The sequence below is a fragment of the Physeter macrocephalus genome, chromosome 17, assembly GCF_002837175.3.
Source record: "Physeter macrocephalus isolate SW-GA chromosome 17, ASM283717v5, whole genome shotgun sequence".
NCBI lineage: Eukaryota > Metazoa > Chordata > Mammalia > Artiodactyla > Physeteridae > Physeter > Physeter macrocephalus.
Genome location: NC_041230.1, coordinates 20,459,218 through 20,486,480, shown reverse-complemented (window position 1 = coordinate 20,486,480; position 27,263 = coordinate 20,459,218). Strand labels below are relative to the sequence as shown.

At 37.4% G+C, this 27,263-nt stretch overlaps 1 protein-coding gene across 1 annotated transcript in view; it reads right to left on the bottom strand.

Annotated features, from left to right (window-relative positions):
* Positions 1 to 27,263, bottom strand: part of PHKB (phosphorylase kinase regulatory subunit beta) — a 205,263-nt gene that overhangs the window by 38,933 nt on the left and 139,067 nt on the right. The window contains exons 18-23 of the mRNA XM_028477729.2: positions 11,740 to 11,795; positions 11,139 to 11,232; positions 6,556 to 6,639; positions 5,951 to 6,055; positions 4,698 to 4,780; positions 4,401 to 4,491 (exon numbers count right to left, since the gene is read on the bottom strand). Coding sequence (XP_028333530.1) covers positions 4,401 to 4,491; positions 4,698 to 4,780; positions 5,951 to 6,055; positions 6,556 to 6,639; positions 11,139 to 11,232; positions 11,740 to 11,795 — 513 coding nt within the window. The remainder of the gene's footprint in view (positions 1 to 4,400; positions 4,492 to 4,697; positions 4,781 to 5,950; positions 6,056 to 6,555; positions 6,640 to 11,138; positions 11,233 to 11,739; positions 11,796 to 27,263) is intronic.

The following is a 27,263-nucleotide window of genomic DNA, read 5'->3' as shown; positions in this document are numbered from 1 at the left end:
ATACAAAGTGAAGTAAGTCAGAAAGAGGAAAACAAATACCGTATGCTAACACATATATACGGAATCTAAAAAAAAAAAAAGGTCAAGAAGAACCTAGGGGCAAAACTGGTATAAAGACAGAGACCTACTAGAGAACGGACTTGAGGATACAGGGAGGGGGAAGAGTAAGCTCGGACAAAGTGAGAGAGTGTCATGGACATATATACACTACTAAACGTAAAATAGACAGCTAGTGGGAAGCAGCCGCATAGCACAGGGAGATCAGCTTGGTGCTTTGTGACCACCTAGATGGGTGGGATAGGGAGGGTAGGAGGGAGGGAGATGCAAGAGGGAAGAGGTATGGGGACATATGTATATGTATAACTGATTCACTTTGTTATAAAGCAGAAACTAACACACCATTGTAAAGCAATTATACTCTAATAAAGATGTTTAAAAAGAACAAAAAAACAAAAAAAAACCCTAAGTATGCTATGTCAGATGATAAGTGCAAAGTTGAAATACGAAAGGTAGGGGATGGGGAATGCTGGGGCAGAGAAGTAGGAAGAGGCAGGTTTGCCATTTTATAGGTGATTGGAAAAGACTTCTCTAATAGGTTGACATTTAAGTAGAGACTGAAGTCAACAATATGGATCTGAGGAATGAGTGAACAGCAAGTGTAAAGGTCCTGAGGCAGGAGCATGCTGGGTATGTTTTAGGAGTACTAAAGAGGACAGTGTGGTTGAGTAGAGTAGATAGGGGAGAATGGTAGGAGATGAGGTCAGAGAAGAAGGTCCAGACCATGGGCATCACTATTGGAAGAACTCTGGTTTTCACTTAGTGTGAGAGCGGAGGTCATTAGAGGCTTATGATATGTGACATAATCTAACTGCCCTATGACCAGGTAGAGTAGGAAGAAGCTAATAATTGTGTTATGGCCAATAGGAATTTAGGAGACTACTATAAAAATCTAGGTGACAGACGATGCAGCTTGGACCATGATGTTAGTGCTAGAGGTGAAGGGAAGTGGTTAGATTCTGGATGTAATCTGCAAGTAGAGAAAATTGGATTTGGTAATGGATTGTAATGTGGGTTATGAAAAAAAGAGTTAAGAATTTTTAACTCTCAAAGCTGATAGCCAATACTGAAAACATAAGAAAAATAATTTTGATTTAATATTTTCTATTTTTATTAGCCTACCCACCTTAATTCAGCTCATAAAGTAAATGTTTAATCTGAACTAACAGACAAGTTCTAGATTCCATTCCATTAATAAGCTTTAGAGCTTTCAATTTAAAAAATTCAATTGGTTGCACAGGGTCCTGAATTAGTTTTTTTTTAATTGAAGTATAGTTGATGTACAATATTATATAAGTTACAGGTATACAGTATAGTGAGTCACAATTTTTAAAGGTTATACTCCATGTATAGGTATTATAAAATCTTGGCTGAATTAGTTTTATAAAAAGTATTGTAATTAATTTGCGAGGCATTAATACCTCAGTTCTGATGGTATTTAAATAACTTAATATTGATATATATGTGTCAAATGCAATATAATATTCAAAAAGGTATCCTGCTCAGTGATATTCAATTATATCCCACCAGGCCTTTTCCAACTGAACATACCACCCAAGACTGTACTCCACCCCATTATTCTGCCCCCCCATCTGGCTTTATATTTGGTTCTGCTCCCCTACTAGAATAAGTCTCATGAGATCAGGGACCTTGTATATTTTTTTCACCATTGTATGTCTACTGCCTAGAGAGGGCACTCAGTAAATATTTCTTGAATCAATGAACCAATATTTACATACTTCTTACAGAGAGAACAGTAGTGAGCAGAGTACTCTGGGAATGCAGAGATGAGTAAAGCCTGGTCTGACAGAGTTTTTAATCTACACAGAGAAACAGACACAAGAAACTAGCCATACCTAAAATAAGAGCTACAGCAAAGCTCAAGGAAAATGCCACAGAAACACACTGGAAGGAGAAATTAATTCCAGTCTTGGAGACTTCGCTAAAGAGGTGACATTGACCTAAGTTATAAAATTAAAGTATGACTTAGGAGGAAAAAAAGAAAAAGGCAATTCTAGAATACAGTAACAGCATGAGCAGGAAAAAAAAAATCAACTTCATTAAAGATTTTGAAAGTACTCGGTATACTTGGGGACTAGAAAGCAGGGCTGGGAATGAACTGCATGAAGACATGTCCTGGGTGATGCAGCTAGGAAGTGACGCTGAGGCCCAGTGATGAGAGAGATTGTGGACCATAGGCTAAGGACATTTGGAAGGGCCTGAAATAAAATCCCAGAGAAGTTACATAGGTGCCATTTTTATTTACTATATTAAAGAGAAGACAAAGGCTGGTATGGGGGTATGAGGGGTTGTTTAATGGGTATAGAGTTTCAGTTTTACAAGATGGAAAGAGGCTTATTCTCTGGTTAAGACTCTGTATTCAAGGGTACATATAGGGCACAGCAGAGAGCAGAAGATAAAAAGATTAAACAATGGATTAAGTGAAAGACTCATAAATGAGCTGATTAAAAATTGGAGAGCTCTCATTTATGTCCAAGATGTAGATATAAACAAAGAGTTCGCTGCTTAGTGATGGGAAGCCATTATCCGTTGCTCTGACTTTCAAAGTGCAGTGTTGCATGAACTCGTGGTCCAGCATCTGTGCTGTCAGAATTAAGCCACTTGTGCTGTCTACGTGAAAATAATCTGTGCTGTTGTAAGTATCCTGGACAATTTGATAATGTACTGTTTTATTGTCTTCTGAATCTGCATTGGTAGAGAGAGACAACTTGTGAAACAGCTGTCCCAATGAGAGATGTTTCTGATAACATACAGCACAGTGCAAAATCCCTGGCTCCCCTCCCCAACCCTGCTCTCAGGACATGGAAGCAAAATGTATGTCCTTCAAGCAGAAGGCTAAATGTTTACTTTCTGGGGAAAGTGAAGAGCAGAGGAGAAAAAAATCTCCAGATATTGGCACCTGGGGTTTCCCCAGCAAAAAGGGCCTTTGCCACCAGACTACCTTACAAGTAAATTCATCATGACAACGATCCTTGTTCCCAAACACACAGCTTCCAATGAACTTTTTATTCTTTCACTCTTAAAAATGAAGGGATAGCTAAAGATTACCAGACATCTGATAAATGTCTCCAACATGAAAGACTGAGCCCCCAAAAACAGAGAAAAAAAACCTGAAAGAGATAATGTAGAAAGGAAAAATTTCCAAAGCTCTCTAGTTAATGTTCTCAGAAGGATAAGACAAAATATAATACCCAGGCAAAAAAGGACAAGATACTATGAAAGGGAAAATTAAAAACATGATAGCCAAAACACAAAACTCAACAGAGGAGCTACATGATAAATAACAAAGAAATTGCCCCACGAAGCATTACAAAAAGACAAAACAATAAAAAATAAGGGGAAAAGATAAAAACTTAGGTAAAAATCAATCAAGTATGCAAAATATTAGGTTGGTCAAAAAGTTCATTTCTGTAACATCTTATGGAAAAACCCGAATGAACTTTTTGGCCAAGCCAATACCACTGAATGACTATGTAAACATGCCATTTAGCACATGACATACACAGGTCCCTCTTTATAAATTTTCCTCTTTCTTACTCAATATTGAGCATCTACTACATAAAAGACTATGGAATGATCACAACTTTTTAAAGGAAATCAGTCAATAATGGACTACAATTTGAATAGTTTATGTTAAAGGCCATAAAAGGATATTAAAAAAGAAAAGTATCATTTCTGGTCTGAGTGATTCTGCAGAACTGGTCTTTAAAGTTTGGTAAGACTTCAAAGCCCAGTGATGTTGAAAGAAGGGAAGCTACTCCAGGCAGAGGAAATGGAGTGAGCACAAAGGGGCAGAACCTCACAAAGTTGAGAACACAGTAAGTAATCTGTATTGGCTGAAGCAGAACGAATGTTTAGTAGGAGATAACTGTGTGCAGAGAGGCTGCTATGGTTATAGGGAACCACAAAGGGCTTCTGTTATTTAGGAGCTATGAAAATAATGCTGTAAAATTCTGAATGGAACAAGGATTATCTACAGGTTGGATGTCACTGTGTGGTAGGGAACAGAGCGCTGGACCAGGGAGTCAAAGAACCTGAGATTATACAACAGGTCACTTCACCACTCTGGACCCCAGCTTCCTCAAATGCAAAAATGAGGTCAGAGATGATCTCTTAAAGTCTGAAATTCTGGTGAGAAACCACTGCAATTGCTCAAGCATCAGATTGGAGGGATCAGATAAACAGGGTGATGACAATAGGAATGGGAAGGTAGACAGAATAAAACCTTCAGACAAAAATCTTCCACAGAATATAATTAAGAATCCATAGTATCTGTGGATTAATTGTGCTGGAAACAGAAACACTGAAATTCAGAAGACTACCTGTAGACGATCAACATGAACTTTGACTCCTCCAACCACTCCTTTCTTAAAACCTGCCAGCATATCTAATATGGGATTGAATCGGCTACCTCTGAAAAATATAAACAGATAAACAAAATGTGCATATTAACAACAGAATGAGAAATTAATAATCTAGTACTAAGTACCCTTTACATACGCAAAACACTCTGTCACACGCTGAGATGGATATAAAAATACAAGGAGGCCCTGCTTCCAAAGGGTTCACAGTGTTAACGGTGATGAGATGCATGCACCTCAACTCTTTCATCCACCTACCTTATATTGTCTTCCCGGATGAGAACAAGGAAAACTGGATGTCCATGCATTTTCCAGTATTGCTTAATAAACTGTAGTGCATTCTATTAAAACATAAGAATGAGGCAGGATGTAATGGCACAGTATCTGAGCTAATCAGGATGCTTAACCATTAGTGGCAAAGAGCTAACAAAACTTTTCTACATCAAGATAATTCACAATCAAACCTTGGATAAGATAGACTACTTAGGGGTAGAAATGTTCTAATACATACAAGTTAAGCTATAAACCATTTTGATTTTAAACTTCTTTCTTAAAAATAGTCAGATCGCACATGTTTTAAGGCTGCACCCCCCCCCCCGACTTTTTTTTGAGGCCTAATAAATACAGTTCAAGAATGGTCCCGGGGAAGGAAAATCAACCCAGGGTTATCATCCAGAAGATTAATTCTCACTCCACGTTACTGTAGATTTAGCAGGTATAGCAGGTATAGCAGGTAGAAGAAATTGGGGTGAATCTATACAGAACATTGGAAACATGAAGAGTTCTTTATTTGACTCAATTTCTATTATCATTATCATCATCATCCCATCAAAGACATACATAACACTTCACTACGTGCCAGGCACTATTCTGAGGGCTTTGCATATATGAACTCCTAATCCTCAGGACAGTCCTATTCAGTTATACAGATGAGAAAACAGGTACACAGAGAAGTTAACTAACTTGCCCAAGATCACAGAGCTGGTAAACAGTAGAGTCAAGATGTTAACAAATGAAATCTGGCTCCAGACTTCATGCTCTGGGCCATGACCCTAAGCTCTTCTACTCTGCAAATGGAAAAGGGAGTGGAGGAGATTTTAACTGAGTGGGTATAATGAGTTAGGTGAGGTTTTACTTGAAATTCTTCATAAATAAAATCATTTTGGTAACTCAACTTTTGTTCAAAAAGGAATAAACTTACTGTCGTATGAACATCGTTTCCAAAACAGTTCCCCCTCTGCTTTTACAACTACAGTATATATCCTTTTGTTCCATTTGTAGAAGGTAGACAAGTAAAGTCATACAACTTTATATAAAACAGAATACATCTATTATTCTAACGCTGCAAGTAATTTAACTCCCCAAAGCTATGCAGATGTTGTTTTACTTTCATATTTGATACTGTATTAACCCAGTATCATAGACCCAGGAGCACTTAATTTAACAACATACGACAGAAATCACTAGAAACAAAGTCATCCCGTTTCAATTAAAAGGTGTTCTGAAGTTACCTTTATGTCATCTATCAGCAGTAAAACATCTTGAGACATGTAGAAATCACTTAGGTCAAAGATGATAGGGTAACAAACCACAGTCTTTCCTAGAATGCGATAAATCTGTAAGGGATAAATTTTTTTTTAAAAATGAAAAATAAATAAATAAATAAATTAAAAAAACAGACCAAAGGCAAAGGTCCAGTACTACAAGTCCTAATAAAAATTAAAACTGATGTTTAATTCTGAATAAGCAAACAAAATAATCTTATAAAATCTACATAATATTAAGAAGGTACAGCTTCTTGATTGACTCAATATGCTAATAAAGTAGTCCACCTCTACTATAAGGGAAAAAGCCTCCGTTTGAGGAAATACTACTATAATCAGGTATCTTACAAGGCTCAGAGATAATAGAGCAGTGAGATGCTTATCTATTTTTAGAAGAGTTCATGGTATCACACAAAACTAATTATTGATATTTACTTGTAGAAAATAATAATTCAGATAATTAGCCCAAGTATATGATGAAATGTGAGAATGGAAGTATAGCAGGTCAAACATCATTCCCATCTGTGGTATTACAATCTGAACACTGCTCTACAAGGAAATTTCATGAGTACCTTTGATGTACCGAGGCAGCCAATGGGCCTATCTGGCCTTCCGCAGAGTCCTAATTTTTCATTGATCCCCAGATGGAAATAAGCCTGTAAGACACAAATGTGTAAATCAGAGCCAGACAAAAATTCATGCTTTTCCTTTTTGGCCCCCCTTTCCCCCCTCGACTAATGCCCTGCTAATTTCTGATTTCTCCAGAGAAAAAGAGGCCAGGGAAACTTTATTCAATGGACTTGTAGGAAAACAAGCCAGCTAATGACATCAACTTAGATTTGGGGGCACTGGGAGATTAGAGAGCAAAACTTTTGCAGATCCATTTAGCAACATTCTAAAATTTGACATTGTTCTTACACTGTCATGTCATGAATTTATAACTTGCATGGCTCTATCTGATTCATACAAGCACACAGAGAAACAAATGCTTCCTCTGTGATAAAAATTTTGGCTCTTTAAAGTTTTAAAAAACAGGGCCACATAACTTCTACCAGATTCCCACCTTCAATTATTTCCCACCAACATGGAAATGTCTTTACTGATTTTTCCTATTATATGAATTTTATGAAAAATTTAATCCATATGCTACAAGTGAATGGTCCTGTTACTTTCGTAACCCCTTAGGCAACAACTATTTCACTTTGGTATGTGTTAAAAGGAGTGTAATTTATTGTGTGATTCCTAAGAAACACCAGAAGCATAAGATAGGGTTACAGATTTTTAACAGTGCATAGATAAATACCCATATCACATACACACATATATGTATATATATTTACATAAATGGGTTCATATACTATATAATCTGGTGTTCCATTTTTTTAAACTTAATATTGTTTTTCTACAAAGTAAAAACAGATAAACTTGGAATGAACTAGGGGTTAATCAGTGCCAGAGCCGAGCACTTAATCCAATCAAGAAGTCTCCTTACCCTGTTTAACATGGATCCCCAGATGAAGGTAGCTCCCAATTTTTTGTTATTTCAAAACTAATTCTGTAACCAACTTTGGACAGTATACTATTACTTCTGCAGGATAATTTCTTAGACTTGATGGATCAAAGAGAATACACATTCTCTTTCAAACATACTGCCAGGTAGGTCATCCTCCAGAAATAATGGACCAATTACATCGACATTAACTATGCATAGGCCATTTCTGTCATTCTCTTGAGTCACAATGACATTTCATTTTAGTTTTAAACAACTGTATTCAAATATTTTGTGGTGGACCATTTTCCCATACATTTAATAGCTATTTGTATGTTCTATGCACTTTTTCCTTTTTTCCCCTGTCTACTGGGCATTTGTCATTCTTTTTCATTTGTAAAAGATCTTGGTATGTTAAGAATATTACCATTTTATCAAATATTTTACTCAATTTGCTCATCTTTAATGTTGTTATGAAATGTGAGAATGACTGCATAGTAGTTCAAACATCACTTCAGCATTTGGTATTTCAATCTAAACATTTTTCTGCTAGGAAATTTCACAAGCACCTTTGATGTGCCAGGTTGTTTATGCTACCTTCAACTATATTTAGTTAAATCTGTCAATCACTTTCTTAATCACGTTTTGGCACTGGTGTTACTCTAAGAATGGACTTCCCCTCACAAAGTTGTAAACTGTTCTTCTATTTTTTTTTAGTGATATCTAAATCATTAAAAAATATTTAAATCTTTAATCTGTCTGGAATTTATTTTTGTATCTGATGAGAAGTAGAAATCTAACCTAATGGAAAATCAAACCAACTGCCTCTACCCAATCTACTGATTATCATTTGAACTGATTTCAAATATCAACCTCAACATATACAAAATTAATGTCATCACCAGAGCTCTGTTCATTCTGCCATGGTGTACGCATGTATGTCAGAGTTAGCTCTGTCTCCTTCTCCTTCTGCATTGAATGTTCCTAGAAAATAGCACCCCCTGAGTTGGCACTGTGCCTGGCATACAGCTGGTGCTCAGGAAATACTTGATGTATGAATGAGGGAGCAAGTGAATGTCCTCCTGAGCCACATGTGCTGTGCATATTAATTCTGGAACAGCAGTGGTTTTAGACAAAGTCCACTGGCTAGAAAAAGTACTCTATAAGCATTGTATAGCATTGTATAGCTACACTGAAACTACAGTGCACAGCACTAGATGGAGACCACTTTCCCTTAAATTAATATTTATGCCTAAACTACTTTAGATTTCTTCTTTTAGGCAAATGATTATATTAATCAACCATGCACAAGTTAAAATGTACTGATCTAGGTAGATTTAAAGGAAATCTTTAAATACTACTCTATTATAGTAAAAGCATTTTCCTTAACTTTCTGAACCATGGTAGAGAAGGTCTATGACAATTAAGTAATCAGATGCAGAATGCTCCCTGAATTCTAGGGTACAGATAATACCATCCCTACATTCACACCATTTAATGCACTGAAATACATAGCAGGGACCAAACCACCTGGAAGTACAGAAATACTTCATTCTAGATCTGCACTGTATTCAGATCTCCCATGAGGCAAATCAAACCACAGTTACCACATTATGAAACATTAACCACACACAGTGAAAGCCTTGCCCTCAGCTGTCTGCCCTCACACCCTCTTCAGTGGGCTGAGGAAGGGTGCAACTTCTCAGAAGAGAATAAGCAGCCATTGGCATAAGAATATGTGTATTAACTAAGATTTGAGGGAACATTTTCACTTTTAAAAGGTAGACTATAAGAAGCAATGTAGTCGGCAGTATATCTTCGAGGGTGAATCCCAAAATGCAGCTAGCTTGAAACACAGAGGCTGTAGCCACAGAGAATTTTCCATCCTGACACGTGCACAGAGAAGCTGGGCTCCTGGTCACAAATCTGTCTTTTTAGCCACAACACACACCCAAATTGTAAATCATGTGTTAATGCCATCTTTAAAACAACAAAGTATAAAATAAGTCAGGACTTGTTATAAGTCTTCACTTTGTAACAGAATGCTTCCTACCACCTCTGTGACTCCTCAGCATCTTGTACTAACATCTATCATAGCACCGATCAAAGTGGATTGTCATTAACTATTTTTTCTGTCATCCCAACAGACCCAGAGGTCACCGACTGAGAACAGGGACAGAGTCATTTTATCTGTGTGCCCCACACAGTACTCTGCACAGAGCAGGTGCTACTGATGAATGAATGAATAAAATGCCACATTCAAGTTATTTGGAGCCATGTTGGTCTTTTAAATCTTGATTGCATGTTGTCTGGTCGAGTACAGATGCTACCAGAAAGAGGTGCTAATATACATTAGGCCTGAAGAAACAGATTCAGGTTAATTTGTTTTGAGAGCATGTTTATCAAAGTATAATAACCTTTGTTACCATTCTCTGGAGCTTTCAGTGAGAGGCCATAAAAGTGTATCAGCAAATACAGCCTGCACCTGAATGATAAGTGCACAGTGTTACAACCTTAGATTTTCTGCCCTTCCATACAGCCTCCTCTCCTTGCCTTGTGGATCCTTACTTCCCTCTTGGCCTCATTTATCCTCTTCTACAATGAAACCTAGCTTTCCATCGTTTACTTCTTAGTGTGATATTAAAGTGTTACCTACTCCAGGGTTCCTTGCATTTTTAGCCATGTCTCTTTAATCGAGGGGGAGAAAAGAGCTCTAATTTGTTAGGGACTTTTGAAGAGCTGGTGCTCTGGGTGACCTAACATCCAGGTTCTGGTTTTGTTGCCAATGCATGAAGTCCAGTCTGATTAGCAACAACTCTGGGGCCTTGCATTTTCCCTGCAATGTGCACCTCACTTCTCTGAGCTTTTATTCTTTGTTGTAACATCAAGGTTTTAATCAAAAACATTTTTATCAACTTAACTGACATAATCTTGATCACTTGAGAGAGACTATTCTAAACATTTCCACCAAATACTGCAGACTTTGTTCCTGTACTGTTTTTAATGATTACCAAATAAAAACAGTGGTTTAAAAATAATTAGTGGAGATCAACAATTTCCCATCCCTAATGAGCAGTTATATTCCTAAACTCAGGCATATGCTGCAGGGCAGTGCATACAAAAGGCCTCAAAAGTCATCTTTTAATCCAATCCAATAGGTATGTAACTGCATCAAAGATAAATTCAGATGTCACTTTATAATTATTTTGAGACCCAGCAAACCAAAGAGGATAGGAATTACTTCAGACTCCAAATAGTAAGGCAAGAGAAAAAGGGAAGTAGTTATTACCAATAATATTTAGGTGAGAAGATTTCTTTAATAGTTAATAAAAGGGAAAATAAATCAAATGTAAAGGTTAATTTTATACACCACCACTAAAACTAAGGCTGATTTGTTATTTAAGTGGTCAGTCCAGGTTAGTAATAGACTTTAGCAAGGAGCAGAAATCAACAAGACCTATGAATATAATGCACACACACAATGCAGTTGTGTTTCAGTAACAGTGTCTGATAAAATGGGTCTCTCAGCTTAATCAGAAAGACTTTGGATCAATGACCCTATCTTAGAATTGGATTTTTAAATATGCTTCTTGACTATAAACTAAGTGTAATCATCATGCTCTAGTACCTACACAAAGGAGACAGTAAAGAAGCAGAATCACTTACTTTCACAAGCTCCTGCTGGGCCCAGATCTGAATGGGTTCTACCTGTTGAGGAGTTTGAGTCTGAATACCATATGTGTTGAGGAAAACTTGAAGGCTAAAAAACACAGGGAAAAAAAGAGACATTTTCAGTAATGCATTTGTATGGACAATGGTGAAGGAGGAGGAGAAAAGGGGAACGACTATGCTAGTTTGGAGCACATTATTCATTTGTTAATGTCAGCAATATGTCATCTGCACTGGAATCCAGAGCCCTCTTGGGTTCTTCACAAAGCATTAGCTGTGAGCTTTGGGGGCTGGCAGAGAGGTAAGCGCTAACTTGGGGGATCCCCATAATTTGTTTGCATTAATTTCTCAAACCTACACACCAGGCAACACTGGCACTGGTCACAGACTTTAATTAACACCAACTAAAACAAAATTATTTTTAAACATGAAAAGAATGTTATTCTGGCACCTAAAGTGACATTAGTGACATCCTTGAAACCCTGTGAAGGGGTCTATGAAGTTAATTTCTACCACCACACTCAATATTATAAGCCTAAAGCAATCAATCCCCTTCCCTCCCCCTCAAAAGAGCATGCCACCCATCTGGATTTCATACCGTTGGCTTTCTGCTATGAGCGCTACATAAACAACCAAATCATTTTCCAGTGGGCCCTGTAATACAGAATAAGGGAGGGGGGAACATTTTAAAAGATCTGTTCATCATCAACTATAATGAGAATCAAGGACAATATCAACCATCTCTAAGCAGTTCATTAAGACAATGGACACCAGCTGGCTCTAAGCAGTTGCCTCTCTTGCCTTGCTCTCCACTGCCTACTAATCACTTTGATGGTGTAGACAGAGTAATGGAACACCAAGGAATGGAAAGCCATAAATCTCACCACTACCAGAGGGGCTAGCCTGTCAGGGCTATTTTGAATGATGCATAAGAGTAGTTTGGGGACCGAGAGTCATTTTCCATCATTTAACTATGAAGGGAAGAGTGGAAACTAAAAATAAAAACCTAACTTACATATTCTCTAAAAAAATGACTGTGAGTTAAAACTGTTCATTTGACATCTTCACCACATAAAGCTATTCCCTTTCTTGTTAGCCAATTTTCCTTTGGCACCTGATACATCAAAATAGCTTTATTCTAATACATAGCTTCTACAGTAGAGAATGAACTACCCAGTTGACTATATAATTACCACCATGTTAGTTAAATACAAGCTGTTGGACTTAATAGTTCTAATCAAACATAGTGTTGGATATTTGCTACTTTCTGTGTGTGTGGAAAAGATTGACTATAGCATATATTATGCATTGCTAAAGTGAATCCAGTTTTGAGCTTGTATATAACTAACACAGAACATTAAGAAGCACCAATAAATTACAGTATTAGGAAGCTCTGAAAATTGTGATCAAATATAATTTCTTCATAGTAATGAATCCAACATTCCCAATAGTATGCTGTAAAACATTTGATTTACTATCAGTCAGTTCCTCTCTACGGTATTCAATATGCCAGTAGAATTTATGTATGATAGAAGGCAAGAAACACCAGAATACATATATCACCAGTAAATAACATACAGTCAAAGGATGGTTCCCAGAATCATCGTGAAAATGCCATTTCAGGCAGTCTTCAATGTGATTTAAATGAATATATAAGGAAAAATATGATGGAACAACCTCACAGAAATAAATAGACATTAAAAATGCTATAAATTCTATTTTTATTTGATAAAGACTTTAAAAGTTGATGTTACTCAAAAGGATGAGAAAAAGTAATTATTCAGAGTCTCGTCAAGATTTCTAACAAACGAAAACATTAAGCTTTATTTTTCTTGGATGAAATCTCCCATTCATCAAAAGAAGTAACCTTAGAGTGGGCCATTATCTATAATCTTCAGGGCAATTAGAGTTTTTAAATAAAAAGCAAGTAAATACATATATTAGAATGCAGATGTTATTCCACTAACAATAAATAAGGCAGCTTACAGATCTTAATTGGTAAATTGGTTTCTTCTTTTTGAATCACAGGCCTGTTTAAGACAATGTTGTTTCTATTTGTATGACAGAGCACTCAGATCTAAAATGCCCACTACACATGTTGAATCATAGTGAGCATCTGATTAGGAAACTATTCGATGGTTGAAGAACTCTTTCATTTGAAAAGTCAGCATTTCGGAAAGTTCCAGTTTGCAAACCATCTACCATAATGAGCTCAGGCCTTTAACCCCAGCCCAAGCGGGACACTTCACCCCATTTCCACCCACAAAAAGAATTGTGCGTGGCCTGTCCCACCCCAACGATTTTCTTCCTTTCACTGACAAAGTTGGAACTATCTTTTCTCTATTTTCATAATTTTCTTCAAATCACCAAAATTACTCTCTAAACCAATGAAGTCTCTCTGAAAACTGCCTAATAATAATTAATACCTTCTATTTCTGAATGGTATTTTCCTTAATAATATTATAATATTTTCTGCTTTTAGGTTCACAAAGTACACACGCGCGCGCACACACACACACACACACTCAAGCCCAGTGTTGTACTAGTGCTCTCCATTTTATAAGCATGTATGCACTTATTCATTTGACCAATAGTTAAGACATACAAGAATCCACGCTAGACCCTGATATTACAAAATGAATACAACCCAGTGCCCATCCTTGAGTTTAGTCTATTGCAATAGATAAGATTTCAAATGTGTTTATTACCACAGAAAAGTATCCCACTGATATCTTCCTTTGCCAGTATAGATCTACCTAGTTTAAAAAAAATGGCTGAAAGACATTACATTATATGGATGTGCCATAATTTATTCAAGCCATGTTTATTTTGATAACATTTAGGTGGTTTCCAATATTTCGGAGAATCCTGAGGATTCAGGGAGAACAAAGTGCCAAGTACAGTATTTGAAACATAGTACCAATAAAGGGCACTAATATTTCCTGCAGCTGTACTTACAGTTTTCATACCTATCTTGGGCAGCTGCTTTCTCTTCCTTGTTGAGATTTGCTGTAACATCTATGTTGCCCTAGACCCCACTGGCTTCCACCATTCTAAGACATTAGGACCATCCACTATCCCATTTTTTATGACTAGTTCTTCTCCAAATAATTCCAAACATCTTTTCAAAGAAATCCTCAGATGACTTACCACCTTCCCAGTTTTCCCTCCCTTTATTTCTCAAAGATAGACTACCACTATTTCCTTACCTTCCTTGTCTCTGTTAGCTCTGTACTCTGCCATCTATCCTGCTTTGCCTGTGAGATGGAAGTCCTTACCCTTTAAGTCCTTGTTCTATTCATCCCACTTCTTTCTCTTTCTCTCTCACCAAACTCATTCACTCTGGTATCTTTCATTATCACTTCTAAGCAGATGATTCCATATCTATATTTCTAGTCTTGAACTTTCTCTTGAGTTCTATCTAGTTCCCACATTTTTAACTGCTTTCTGGACATTTTCTTTTGGCTATTTTCAAAGTTAATAGGTCTAAAACTCAACTCCTTATCAACCTTACCTCTACCCCAAATAGACTCACTCTAGCTCAGAACCTCTGAACCATCTTTGACTCCTCTCTTTTACCCTCAATATCCAATTTGTCACCAAAATCCTGTTAATCCTTCCTTCATAAAATACCTTGCTTGAATCTTCTTCTCATTTCATTTCTATAGCTACATTCAGGACTGAAAAGTAACAACAATAGCAACAATCACTTTACAGAACATCGTACATTCTGTGTGTAAGGAGGCACTGATCTAAGTGCTTTAACAAACCATCCCCATTTTACAGGTAACAAAAATGAGGTGCAGAAAGTTTAAGTAACTAATCCAAGGTCATAAAGCTAGTAAATACACTACACTATATGGATGTATAGAGCTAGAATTCAGATCCAGGCAGTCTGACTGCAGAGTCTGTGCTCATAATCACTCACTTACTCTGCCTCTCAAAGAGTGGAAAGAGGGCAAGTTTTAGAAGTGAAATACCCACAAAACAAGTTCCATTCTTGTCACTTCCTCTCCCATGATCCTGGTTATCTAATAGGAGCATTAAACTTATCATGGACAAAACTGAACTACTGATTTCCATCCTTAAATTCACTCACCCTTAAAGTATGTCTTATCTCTCTTTTTTAAATTTTATTTTTTAATTGAAGTATAGTTGATTTACAATATTGTGTTAGTTTCAGGTGTACCACAAAGTGATTCAGTTATACATATACATATATTTTTCAGATTATTTTCCATTATAGGTCTTTACAAGATATTGAATATAGTTCCCTGTGCTATACAGTAAATCTTTTTGCTTATCTATTTTATGTATAGTAGTTTGTATCTGTTAATCCCATACTCCTAATTTATCGCTCCACTCCCTTTTCCCCGTTTGGTAACCGTAAGTTTGTTTTCTATCTGTGAGTCTACTTCTGTTTTGTATATAGAGTCATTTGTATTATTTTTTAGATTCCACATATAAGTGATATCATACTTGATGTACGTCACTTAGTATGATATTCTCTATGTCTATCGATGTTGCTGCAAATTGCAATATTTCAATCTTTTTTTATGGCTGAATAATATTCCATTGTATATATGTACCACATCTTCTTTATCCATTCATCTGTCGATGGACATTTAGGTTGCATCCATGTCTTGGCTACTGTAAATAGTGCTGCAGTGAACACTGGGGCACATGCATCTTTTCGAATTAGAATTCTTGTCTTTTCCAAAATATATACCCAGGAGTGGGACTGGCTGGACCATATGGTAACTATTTTTAGTGTTTTAAGGAACCTCCATAGTGTTCTCCATAGTGGCGGTATCAGTTTACATTCCCACCAAGAGCGTAGGAGGGTTCCCTTTTCTCCACACCCTCTCCAGCATTTATTATTTGTAGACTTTTTGATGATGGTCATTCTCTAATAATTAGCAAAGTTGAGCATCTTTTCATGTGCCTGCTGGCCACCTGTATATCTTCTTTGGAGACATGTCTATTCAGTCTTTTGCCCATTTTTTGGTTGGGCTGTTCGTATTTTTTTGTTATTAAGTTGTATCAGCTGTTTGTATATTTTGGAAATTAACCCCTTGTCGGTTGCATTGTTTGCAAATATTTTCTCGCATTCCATAGGTTGTCTTTTTGTTTTGTTGGTGCTTTCCTTTGTTGTGCAAAAACTTTCAAGTTTGATTAGGTCCCGTTTGTTTATTTTTGTTTTTATTTCTTTTGTTTTGTGAGACTGATTTAAGAAAATATTGCTATGATTTATGTCAGAGAATGTTTTGCCTATGTTCTCTTCTAGGAGTTTTATGGTGTAATGTTTTATATTTAGGTCTTTAAAACATTTTGAGTTTATTTTTTGTATTTGGTGTGAGGGAGTGTTCTAATTTCATTGATTTACATGAGGCTGTCCAGCTTTCCCAACACCACTATTTCTTATCTCTTTAAGATGCCATACTGTGCACTCATTTGATCTGGCCCCAAATGTGTAAGTTATCCTTGATTCCTCTTTCTCCTTCAAACCTCATAACCAGTAACAGCTAAAACAAACAAAAAAGACAACAATTATTGAACACTGTGTAGCCATATTATTTACTGATCAAAACACCCCTATTAGGTAGGTTACTACAACTATCCTCATTTACTAAGGAGAAAACTGAGATGCAGAGTGGTTAAAAAACTTATCTAAACATCATATAGCTAGTAAGTGGCAAAGTAGGGATCCAAATCTGGGCAATCTCATCTATCTCTTAAACATTACAGTGTACTGTCTGCCTCTCTAACACACTGCTAACTCACCAATAAGTCCTACTGTCTCTACCTCCAAAACACATCTCAAACACACCACTTTTCTCCAACTCCACTGCTACTACCACCCTACTCAAAGTCACCATGATCTTTCACTTGGTCAACTAACTGTTCTACCTACCTCAGTCTTACGCCACCATTCACACAGTCTATCCTGCAAACAGCAACAAGGATGGTTTTTTTAAAAAGTGTAAATCAGACCATGTCACCCCACCCCCCAACATGCATACACACAGACACCCTGTTTAAAACTCTCCACTGTCTTCCTATTGTCCACAGAATAAGAACCAAACTGTTTACCACAGCCTACAAGTCCCTACATAAACAAGCTCCAGCCTATCTCTTCTTTCTCATTCTCCCTCCTCTCCTTCACCATGTTTCAGCCACACTGGGTTCTCTCCACTGAAAATGACAACTGTGTTCCTATCTCAGGGCCTCTGTACTTACTGCACTCTTGCTTGGAATGTTTTCCCTTCAGATTGTTGCATGAGGCCCTCTTGTTATACAGGTCTCAACCATCATCACTTCCTTAGACAGGCCTTCATTTTCTACCGTGGCCAGCCCCCCTCTATTACTTTACCTTATTTTGTCTACTTCACAGTACTTGTCATCTCCAGAAATTAGTTGGTATTATTTACTTATATATTCACTGTTATTCATCCCCACCAGAAAACAATTCCTTGAGGACAAGCACCTTGATCTATCTTGTCTATTGCCTAGAAGAATGCCTGGCACACAGTACGTGCTTACTGTCTGATGAATGACTGCCTAGGCAAGTTTCTCTATGTTCTTCTGTGCTTATCTATAAAATGAGAATAATGCTATTTAGGAGGCCTAACACATAGGCAGAGGATCAAACAAAAGAGGGCCTATAAAAATACTTACAAACTTTGATCTGCTAAACAAATGATATTTATACTATTCTTTGTTGTGTGACTATATTAATTGACCTCTCTAAGCCTCAGTTTCTTCATTGGTAAATTGGGATAATAAAAGTGTCTACTTTATAGGGTTATGAGGATAATACATAACATATATAAGCATTTAACAGTGTCTGGCATATACTCTTTTTTTTTCAATGTAATATACATGCTTTTTAAAAATTGAAGTATAGTTGATGTATAATATTATATAAATTACAGGTGTACAATACAGTGTTTCACAATTTTTAACAGTTATACTCCATTTACAATAATGATAAAATATTTGGCAAATACTCTTAAGTGTTTAAAAAACATTAGCCCTTTTATCAATCCAGTAACATGACTACAATCCTGGATCACTGTTACAGACTTTCTGGACTTCCTGCTTCACACTTGCCTTTGCCCATCTTCTGTGCTTTATGGTTAGGGAAATTTTCTTGTATCAGTGATTTTCACAAAGGAGGTGGTGAAAAAATATTTGTTGAATGAATGAAGGAAGGGTGGGCAGATGAGTAACAGGCATATTTCTGTCATGTTTAGGACATCACTTTTATATTCCAAAACCAGTGTTTCCCAAATAAAGCCCCAACTTCCTGAGGACCTTTACAACTTCACTTCTACCTGCAGTTCCCTGTTTGTCTTAGAACACTCCACTAAAAAAATAAAAAGCAGTTCATCATGTCCATCTCAAGTTTCTGTCCTCTGTCCTACACTTGGACTGTTCCTTCTGTTTTCTGCTTATCCAGTTCCTGGCCCACTCTTTCAACCTAGTCTCCTCCATAACGTCCCCCAAACATCAGGATGCCAAGACGTCTCTGTCTCTATCAGCAAGAGCAGGTGCTGTCTGCATGAGTCACTTGCCATCTCTCTGCCAGGGCTTTTTTCATGCTTACGAGTGGTCTGTATAATTACAGAGTGCACCCTTGACGGATGCCTCATGCTCTTTTCTCACTTAGCATGTACACAGCACATTATACCAAAAGAAGGCAGTTGGCACTCATTTGGTGGTCTGGAAAAAAAATATTTTTTTTAAGTATTGTTACATTTTTATTAGCAATATACAAATCTTCCCTTGAGCAAAAAGGACAAATATTTGCAAATATAAACAAGATATTTTTAACAAGGGGAAAGAATCATAACTAAATGCCTACATATTTTTATAAGCTATTAAGGATTGTACGAATCATTTTAACTACATGATTCAGGACCAACAACCTGTAGTTGAAAATATTCTGATTTAAAACTTTCATTTCTGTAAATGAATAAAGTCAGATTGGGTTTTTTAACAGTTTTTTAAATTGAGATAAAAAACCACATAACATAAAATTTACTATCTTAATCATTTTTAAGTGAACAGTGGAAGAGAAACTTTTATAGTATAACTTGCTGGTGAGCTGGGCACTACCTGTATTAATATTGCAACCCATCTTGCTCAAAATTTTAAACTATGGTAATTAAAACACTGCATGTACATCTGCCTAGATTTTAGTTTTCAAATTACCCAAATCAGGTCAAAGTAACAAGGCTAGGAGATTTTCAGCTGGGAGCTATAAATAAAACAGTATAATACAACTTTCAAAGGGTATACAGAGAAATTTAAATGTGAATGTACCCTAATGGTTTTCCTTCCCCTTGTTCTTTTTTCAATTCAATTTTAATAGACAATTAATTCATATGGTTCAAAAAATTTTAAATTATGAAAAAGTTTTCAGTGAAGTTTCTCTCCTACCTGTGGCCCATGCATTCACCCCACCACCTACCAACCAGGCAATTACTATGATAACTTATGCCCCTTTCCAGAGTTTCCTTTTGCCTATAAAAGCAAACAAGAATCTATAATCTTACTTTCTCATATTTTAGACAAACGGTAGCATACTATCAGCACTTTTTCCCACTTAATCATATATCATATATTAGTACACAGAACATACCCTCATATTTTGTTTTAACTGCTTAGTATACCCTTATTTTGTATATGTCCCATACTTTTTTTTTTTTTTTTTTTTTTTTTGTGGTATGTGGGCCTCCCTCTGTTGTGGCCTCTCCCGTTGGGGAGCACAGGCTCCGGACGCGCAGGCTCAGCGGCCATGGCTCACGGGCCCAGCCGCTCCGCGGCATGTGGGATCCTCCCAGACCGGGGCGCGAACCCGGTTTCCCTGCATCAGCAGGCGGACGCGCAACCACTGCGCCACCAGGGAAGCCCCTGTCCCATACTTATTAATGTCATCTTTTCACATCTTTTAGCATTTAAGGCTAGTCAACCTTTTGCAACTGAAATCTCTGAACATGGTTATAGTTAAATCGTGGAACCATTAAACATCACGTTTTAATTCTGCTTCTAAGAGCAGAACAACCACTCAACCAAAAACACTCAGAGGCATTACTACCGCTGGCTTATGTGGGGGCACTAGAAGACTGTTACTAGAAAAGATTAGTAAGATGGGATTTTGGGAGGGGACAGTGGGAAGCATGTGAGTCTTTTCTAGGAGAATGGCACACAGAAAGATGTATAGATTCTGTTCATTTATAACTTATTCATGGAGATAACATGACAGCCTAGTAATAAGATTTATAGTATTATTTTATTGATTACATTGGTTTTGTCGTCCAGTTTAGAATATCAAGGAATTAATGTATCTCAAGAGTCTGCCATATGTACTGTCACAAAAACTCCTACTTTTAAAGATCAGGAAACTGAAGTGAAGAGTGGTGAAATAATTTGTCAAAGGTCGGTGGCAGAACTTAAACCTGACTGCAGATATGTCTAAGTCTAAAGTCAATATGGTGCCTGTCATGGTATATATTGCATGAATTATGTGCTGCTTGCTGCTGTGGTTTGTATTAGTTCAGGTTCTCCAGAGAAACAGAGCCAACAGGGTGCGTGTGTGTGCGTGCGTGTGTGTGTCCACGTACGCATGCGCACACGTGTGTTTATGAATGTATAAAGAGAAGAAAGAGATTTACTATAAAGAACTGACTCAGGTAATTACAAAGTCTGGCAAGTCCCACAATCTGCAGGGTGAGTAGGCAAGCTGGAGACCCAGGAGAGCTGATGGTGTAGTTCTAGTCCAAAGGCCAGGAGGCTCAAGACCCAGCTCTAGTCCAAAGGCAGGAAAAAAGCCAATATCCCAGTTTGAAGGCCATCAGGCAGGGACAATCATCTCTTACTCGGGGGAGGGTCAGCCTCTTTGTTCTCTCAGGCCTCCTGGGATGAGGCCCACCCACATTAGGGAGGGCAATCTGACCTGCTCACTCTACTGATCTGAATGTTAATCTCATCCAGAAACATCTTAACCCTCATCCAGAATAATGTTTGACCACATATTTGGGCACTCCATGTCCCAGCCAGGTTGACACATAAAATTAACCAACACACAGTTGTAGAAATGTGTTACAGTCACAGGGAGCCGAGTGGTGAGCAAAAGCCTTTGTGTTCTACCAACAGTCACTCTTCATTCACTTGACATCAGGTCTAAAGAAAACTCAACTCCAAGTGGTGTCTACAAAACATCTATTTTCTTATCTCCTTTTTTATTTTGTGGTACGCGGGCCTCTCACTGTTGTGGCCTCTCCCGTTGCGGAGCACAGGCTCCGGACGCGCAGGCTCAGCGGCCGTGGCTCACGGGCCCAGCCGCTCCGCGGCATGTGGGATCTTCCCGGACTGGGGCATGAACACATATCCCCTGCATCGGCAGGTGGACTCTCAACCACTGCGCCACCAGGGAAGCCCTTCTTATCTCCTTTTTGATAGAATATATTTCTTAAATTCTTGGCAATTAAATTTAAAAATTACCTCTTCTAATGAATAATGAATACAGTATGTAAAACTCATAATTCTTATTTTTGCAACATTGTATTAAGCTCTGGTCTAAGTAGCTTTATTTTTAATATGCCCTATGCTGCATAAAGTAATCTACTGTGGCTGGCTTGAGTAGGTCTTTTACTGAAAGAAGGACACAGGAGGAGGGAGAGAAGGAAAGAAAAAAAGAAGCCAATAAATACGGGTCACACCCCACCCAAGGCTGGTCTTGCCTCAAGGGCAGTGCATTGAAACATTCTCTGCCTCTGCTTCTGGGGCCTTATAGAAACTCATTTATGCTCATCAGCCTTCATCAGCAGGTCCTGCCAACACCCAGCATTTTTTCATTACACTCTTTTTTCAGCGAAACCTCATTAGCTGAAGAAACCAGGCAGATGCTTTATACATCTCAATGCCAACTGGAGACACCATATCCACAGTATTTTTCCTGCAAGAGCCAAGTAACAGGCTACAGCAGTTTGAACACAGGCACATCCTGACTGGAACACACTGGCATCTTATTCTGACATTTCCAACCAAGCCAAAGCAGCTACTTGGAGAAAATGAATAGGGATGCAGAGGAAAGGTAAGTGGAAATACCAACAACAGCATGGTTAAAAAGCTAAACTTGGCTTAAGAGTAGAGAAGGCCAGGGAGAAAATGGCCCTTTAGGATCCCTGTATTTATACATTGCATTAGTGATTATACAACCTTTCTATTTAAGAGGAAAACAAATGAATTTTAAAAAGTATTCCCAGACCTCAGACACACAGTTTCAAATGCCTGAATGAATAACTAGGGCAATGGTTTTTGAGAGCAGTCCTTTCAATGACTGCAATTATCTTGGAAGAGACTACTAATCATCCTTTTGTCACAACAAATTGATTTGTTAAACTGTTTTTACTCCTGTCTAAGCACATGATGTAACTGGATGTTTCTATATATTTATCTTAAAGAAATGACTGTGCTAAAGGTATTGTTTATTTCCTGGAAACGATGCTAAAATGACTATATGGGCCCAGGTGGAGAAACCCTGACTCATGGTGTTCACACAGATTTAATCATAACCAGCAGGAAGAACAAATGATGAGAAACTTATAAAAACACAACAGAGTAGTCAACATAGAGAAAGACTGGTAAAATGAGGGTGAGATAGGAGAGGTAGAGGCAGAAGAAGGGGAGTATAGGTTCCAAAAATCTAGCCATTTCCCTCTCAGGGTTTCCATGTCATTTCAAAGGACCTCAGGTGTTGGGTTACCACCAATGAAAGGTCTCCAGTGGTAGACAAATGGAAACCAGCTATTTAGAATCATGGGGGAAAAGGAAGCAAGTTATAGCAAGACAACTTGTTTTTGGTTTTTCTCCTTTGGATGCCTGCACTGACTAGATCATTTCTCTGGTGTCTGAGTTGAAATGCCAGATGTAGAAGGGGCCATTTTTGTCATCTGGGAGTAGGTAATAAAAAAAGGTATGACGGAGTCCATGAGAGGACTCCACTTCAGCCAGAGCAGCACAACTTGTAAACTATTTTTTATGCTGAAATTCTGCCTAAGATTTTGTCTGAAAAATGTGTTTCCTTGATAAAAATCAGTAACCCACTTGATGGATGAGGAGACTGAGGTACAGGCAAGGGAAATGGTCCAGGTCCTGAGCAAGTTAGTGGCAGACCCAGAAATAGAATCCAGGTCTCTGGACTAACTTGGTCCAGTGTTCTCTCTACCAAATCAGACTGCCTCATCTTACCAGCTAGACAGTAAACTTTTCAGTACACTAGAGAATTGCCAAGTGCACGACTCCATGTATGAGTGGAAATGAATGGACAGGCCACATGTACAGTTATTACAATGTGAAAGCCACCTAAGAAGAGAGGCTTTGAAGGGGGAAAAGTATAAAAACCTGTTCTACTTTCTCTTTCAGCACGAGATGCTCTTCTCAAGAACAAAAAGACTGGGCTAATTAAACAGTACAAGGGAGAACCTGTGGTAAGATTTATAGCTGCTGGCTTAGAGACCGAACAGTTACAGAGGAACCCAGCAAGCTCTAGAATCCCACGAGCTTTTAACTATATACAGCCATGTTCACTGGTTGAGGCCAAACTGTTTCTAGTGTAGATTCTCACTGGGGACCTGACTGCGGAGGACACACGCTTACCATCGCTCTTAGCAGAGTAAACCTAAATGTCTTCCATATTGATGAGATCACAATTCAACAAATCTGTGTACTAGAAATGCTCAGGGTTTGTTCACCTGTTCATTCATCCAAACATCATGGTAGGCACCGAGGATGGCAGAAAGATAGGTGAAATGTTATTCCTATTCTTCAGGAACTTACCATAGAACAGAGAAGACAAACTATGTATGGAGTTCAGTAGGATAGTAAATACAATGCTATTAACCGGTGGGTGCTTTGAGGGCAAGGGAGGGAGCATCTAATTTAGTCTCAGAGAATTGAGGAGGACTTTATAGAAAAAGGTATATGAGCTGTAAGAATAAAAAGGATAAACGTAAAGGATGATATAATAGAGTAACTGGAGATAGGGCTACTTTAGATTAATAGTCAGAAAATAATTCTCCTGGGGGGTGTCATTAAATCTGAGACTGAATTCAGTATCAAGAAGGAACAAGATCTGGTAATAAACACTCAGGCAGAAGGAATAGCAAAGGCCCTGAGAAGAAAAGACTTGAAGGGTTTGAGGAACTAAGAGGAGACCAGTGTATGTGCAGTATAACAGGCAAGCAAAAGAATAAGAGGTGAGGGTGGAGTTATGGCCCAAAAGGGCCTTCTAAGGTAACAAGGCATTTGGCTTTCATCTAAGTGGAATGAAACCCTTTTTAAAAGGGTTTCAAACAAGGAAAGACTCAATGTAATTTACATTTTTAGAACAATAGTAATAAATACATATATAGTACCTACTATAGGCCAGGTTCTGCCCAAGCATTTTATATATATTAACTTGTAATGGCTGCTATATAGACATGGTTTGCAGAAGGCAGAGAGGAAACAAGGAGATTCACTGAGCGCTGCAGTTGAGAGATGATAGTGGTTGGAATGAAGAAGGAGCAAGTGAAAAGATCTCAGGAATATTTAGGAAACAGAATTGACATGACTGGATTGGGAAGGGGAGAAGCAGTGACATAGGTATGGAGGAATCAAAGATTACTTCTATGCTTTTACAAAGTTTAAAGGAGAAAGGAGTATTCAATAGTGCTGAATATCTTTGAGGACAAACAGACTAAAATCTGAAAAAAGATCAATGGATTTATCAATTAGGAGGTCAGGAGTAACCTTTTGCAGGTGTTTTAGTAGGTCGGTGGTATAAGCAGTCAGACTGCATAGAGTAAAGAGTGGCTGGAAGCTGAAGAAATGGAGATGGTGCAAGTATTTTTCTAAGATGTTTGAAAGGGAAGGAAAGAAGGGAACGTTGACAGAGGGGCACACTTGAGGAATTTTTTTCTTTTTTTTTTTTTAAGGTCAGGGACAATTAAACATCTCTACAGACTGAGGAGAAGTATGTAGAAGGAAAGAGGTTGACATATAGAAGAAAGAATGGATATCAAAACAGAACAGGATAAAGGTGGAGGGAAAAAAGTTGGGTGAGTTAATGCCTGGGATTCAAAAGAAAAGATCCATTCATTATTAGAGGTATCTCAGCATGCACTAGAATACATTAGTCTAGTTTTTTCTTATTCAAGTATAGCTGATTTACAATATTATATTAGTTTCAGGTTTATAACACAGTGATTCAAAATTTTAATAGATTATACTGCATTTAAAATTATTATAAAATATTGGCTATATTCCCTGTGCTGTACAATATATCCTTATAGCTTATTTATTTTATACATAGTAGTTTGTACCTCTTAATCCCCTAACCTCCATTAGCGTAGTTTTAACCTTTATTTTTACAGACACTTCTGAGAACTTAAAACTCTGTCTCCCACTTTCAACAATTTTGACCCAGTGCAAGGAAGGGCTCATGCTCTGCTACATACGATTATTTATTCTTCACTCCCACCTTTAACTCGTATTCTTGGGCTAACTTTATTAGTTTCTTCAGTCTCTGATTAATGATAGAAGAGTCATAATCTGTGTTCAGTTATCTGACCATGCCACAGTGTCCCTTTTGCTCTCCAAACCACACACTCCCACAACGGAAGACATTTTAAATAAGACTGAGGAAATAATAAGGTGCTCACAAAAATAATTAAGAATAAAATATGAAGATTTTCTCATGAAAATTCATAAAATTTATGAAATTATATAAAATTGTATGCATTATACGAATATGGCCTTCTAAGCCACTGAAAGTGATTTTCAAAAGATATATTTCTTAGGCATTATATTCTGACATTTCTAATTTAACATTCTTAAGAAGTATGGGATACAACAGGATAATGTAATCTGAGAAAATGCAACAGACAGTTAAGTTGTATCTATGTCAAATCAAAACTATCAATACAGGGCTAATTTTTAAAGTGCAACTATTGATATCTTCCAAATTAAAAAAAAAAACCCACTTGTCAAAATTAAAACAGTGGCTTGCATGTGTACAGGGACAGTCTTAAAGACATACAAAGAGATAAGAGAAATTTAACAGGTCAAATACTCAAAATTTAGTTTTTTCTAAATTGAATATAATCTAAAAATATATTCAAATGGCTCCTTACTTAATGAGGCTAATCCTTCCTTTACATTCTTTCCAATTCTTCAAAATTCAAATCTTAACTTATCTTCTGCAAAACAGCCCAACTATAATGTTTAATCAATAGACATTATAAAAGTTTATACAAGTATTTTAATATATAATGATTATTAATAAGGTCAAACTCTCGAGTGCTAAAAAAAAAAAAAATAAATGAAAAACATTCCAATGTAGGAGAAAACAAAGGAATGACAGAAACTAAATAGTGGTTTCACATTCCTACTGGTAAGTGACTGGTTGATAAATTGATTATTTGTTGGCCTAGCTATAGAAGCACTATGCTAGTTGCTGTGTGGAAGCTGCAATAATGAAAGATATGCTGCTTAAGACTATCTACCTTAGTCATAATTAAGGGACAATGAGGACACAGGAAAATGACATTAGTATTATAAGCCCCACTGCCAATGATTCTTCACTTAAGCAAACTTTAGTCAGGCTCCTGAACCTCCTTGTAGGCTCATCTGTGTGCTTCCTTGTAAAATTCAGTTTTAGCAAGAATCCTGCTTAGTCAGTTTAACCAGAACCCTCACCATCAATATCTATTTGTTCAGCCTCTGTATCTGTTCAGATTCCTCATCCTCTACCAACCCCCAAGTGATATCTGATCACCCTGGCCAGTCTTAAGCAAAGAATCCTGTTGGTTGGTTTAGCCAGAATCCCCCTTACCTGTGATATTTCCTCTTAGTAATTTTTCATCCACTGACCATCACCCTGCTCCTTGGCTATAAATTCCCTCTTGCCCATGCTATATTTGGAGTTGAGTCCAATCTCTCTTCCCCACTGTAAAATCCCACTGCAGTGGTCCGTATACCTATTGTGATGGTCCTGAATAGTCTGCCTTATCATTTTTAATAAGTGTCAGTGAATAGTATTTTCTTTAATACCATGCAGTAAATGTGCATTTT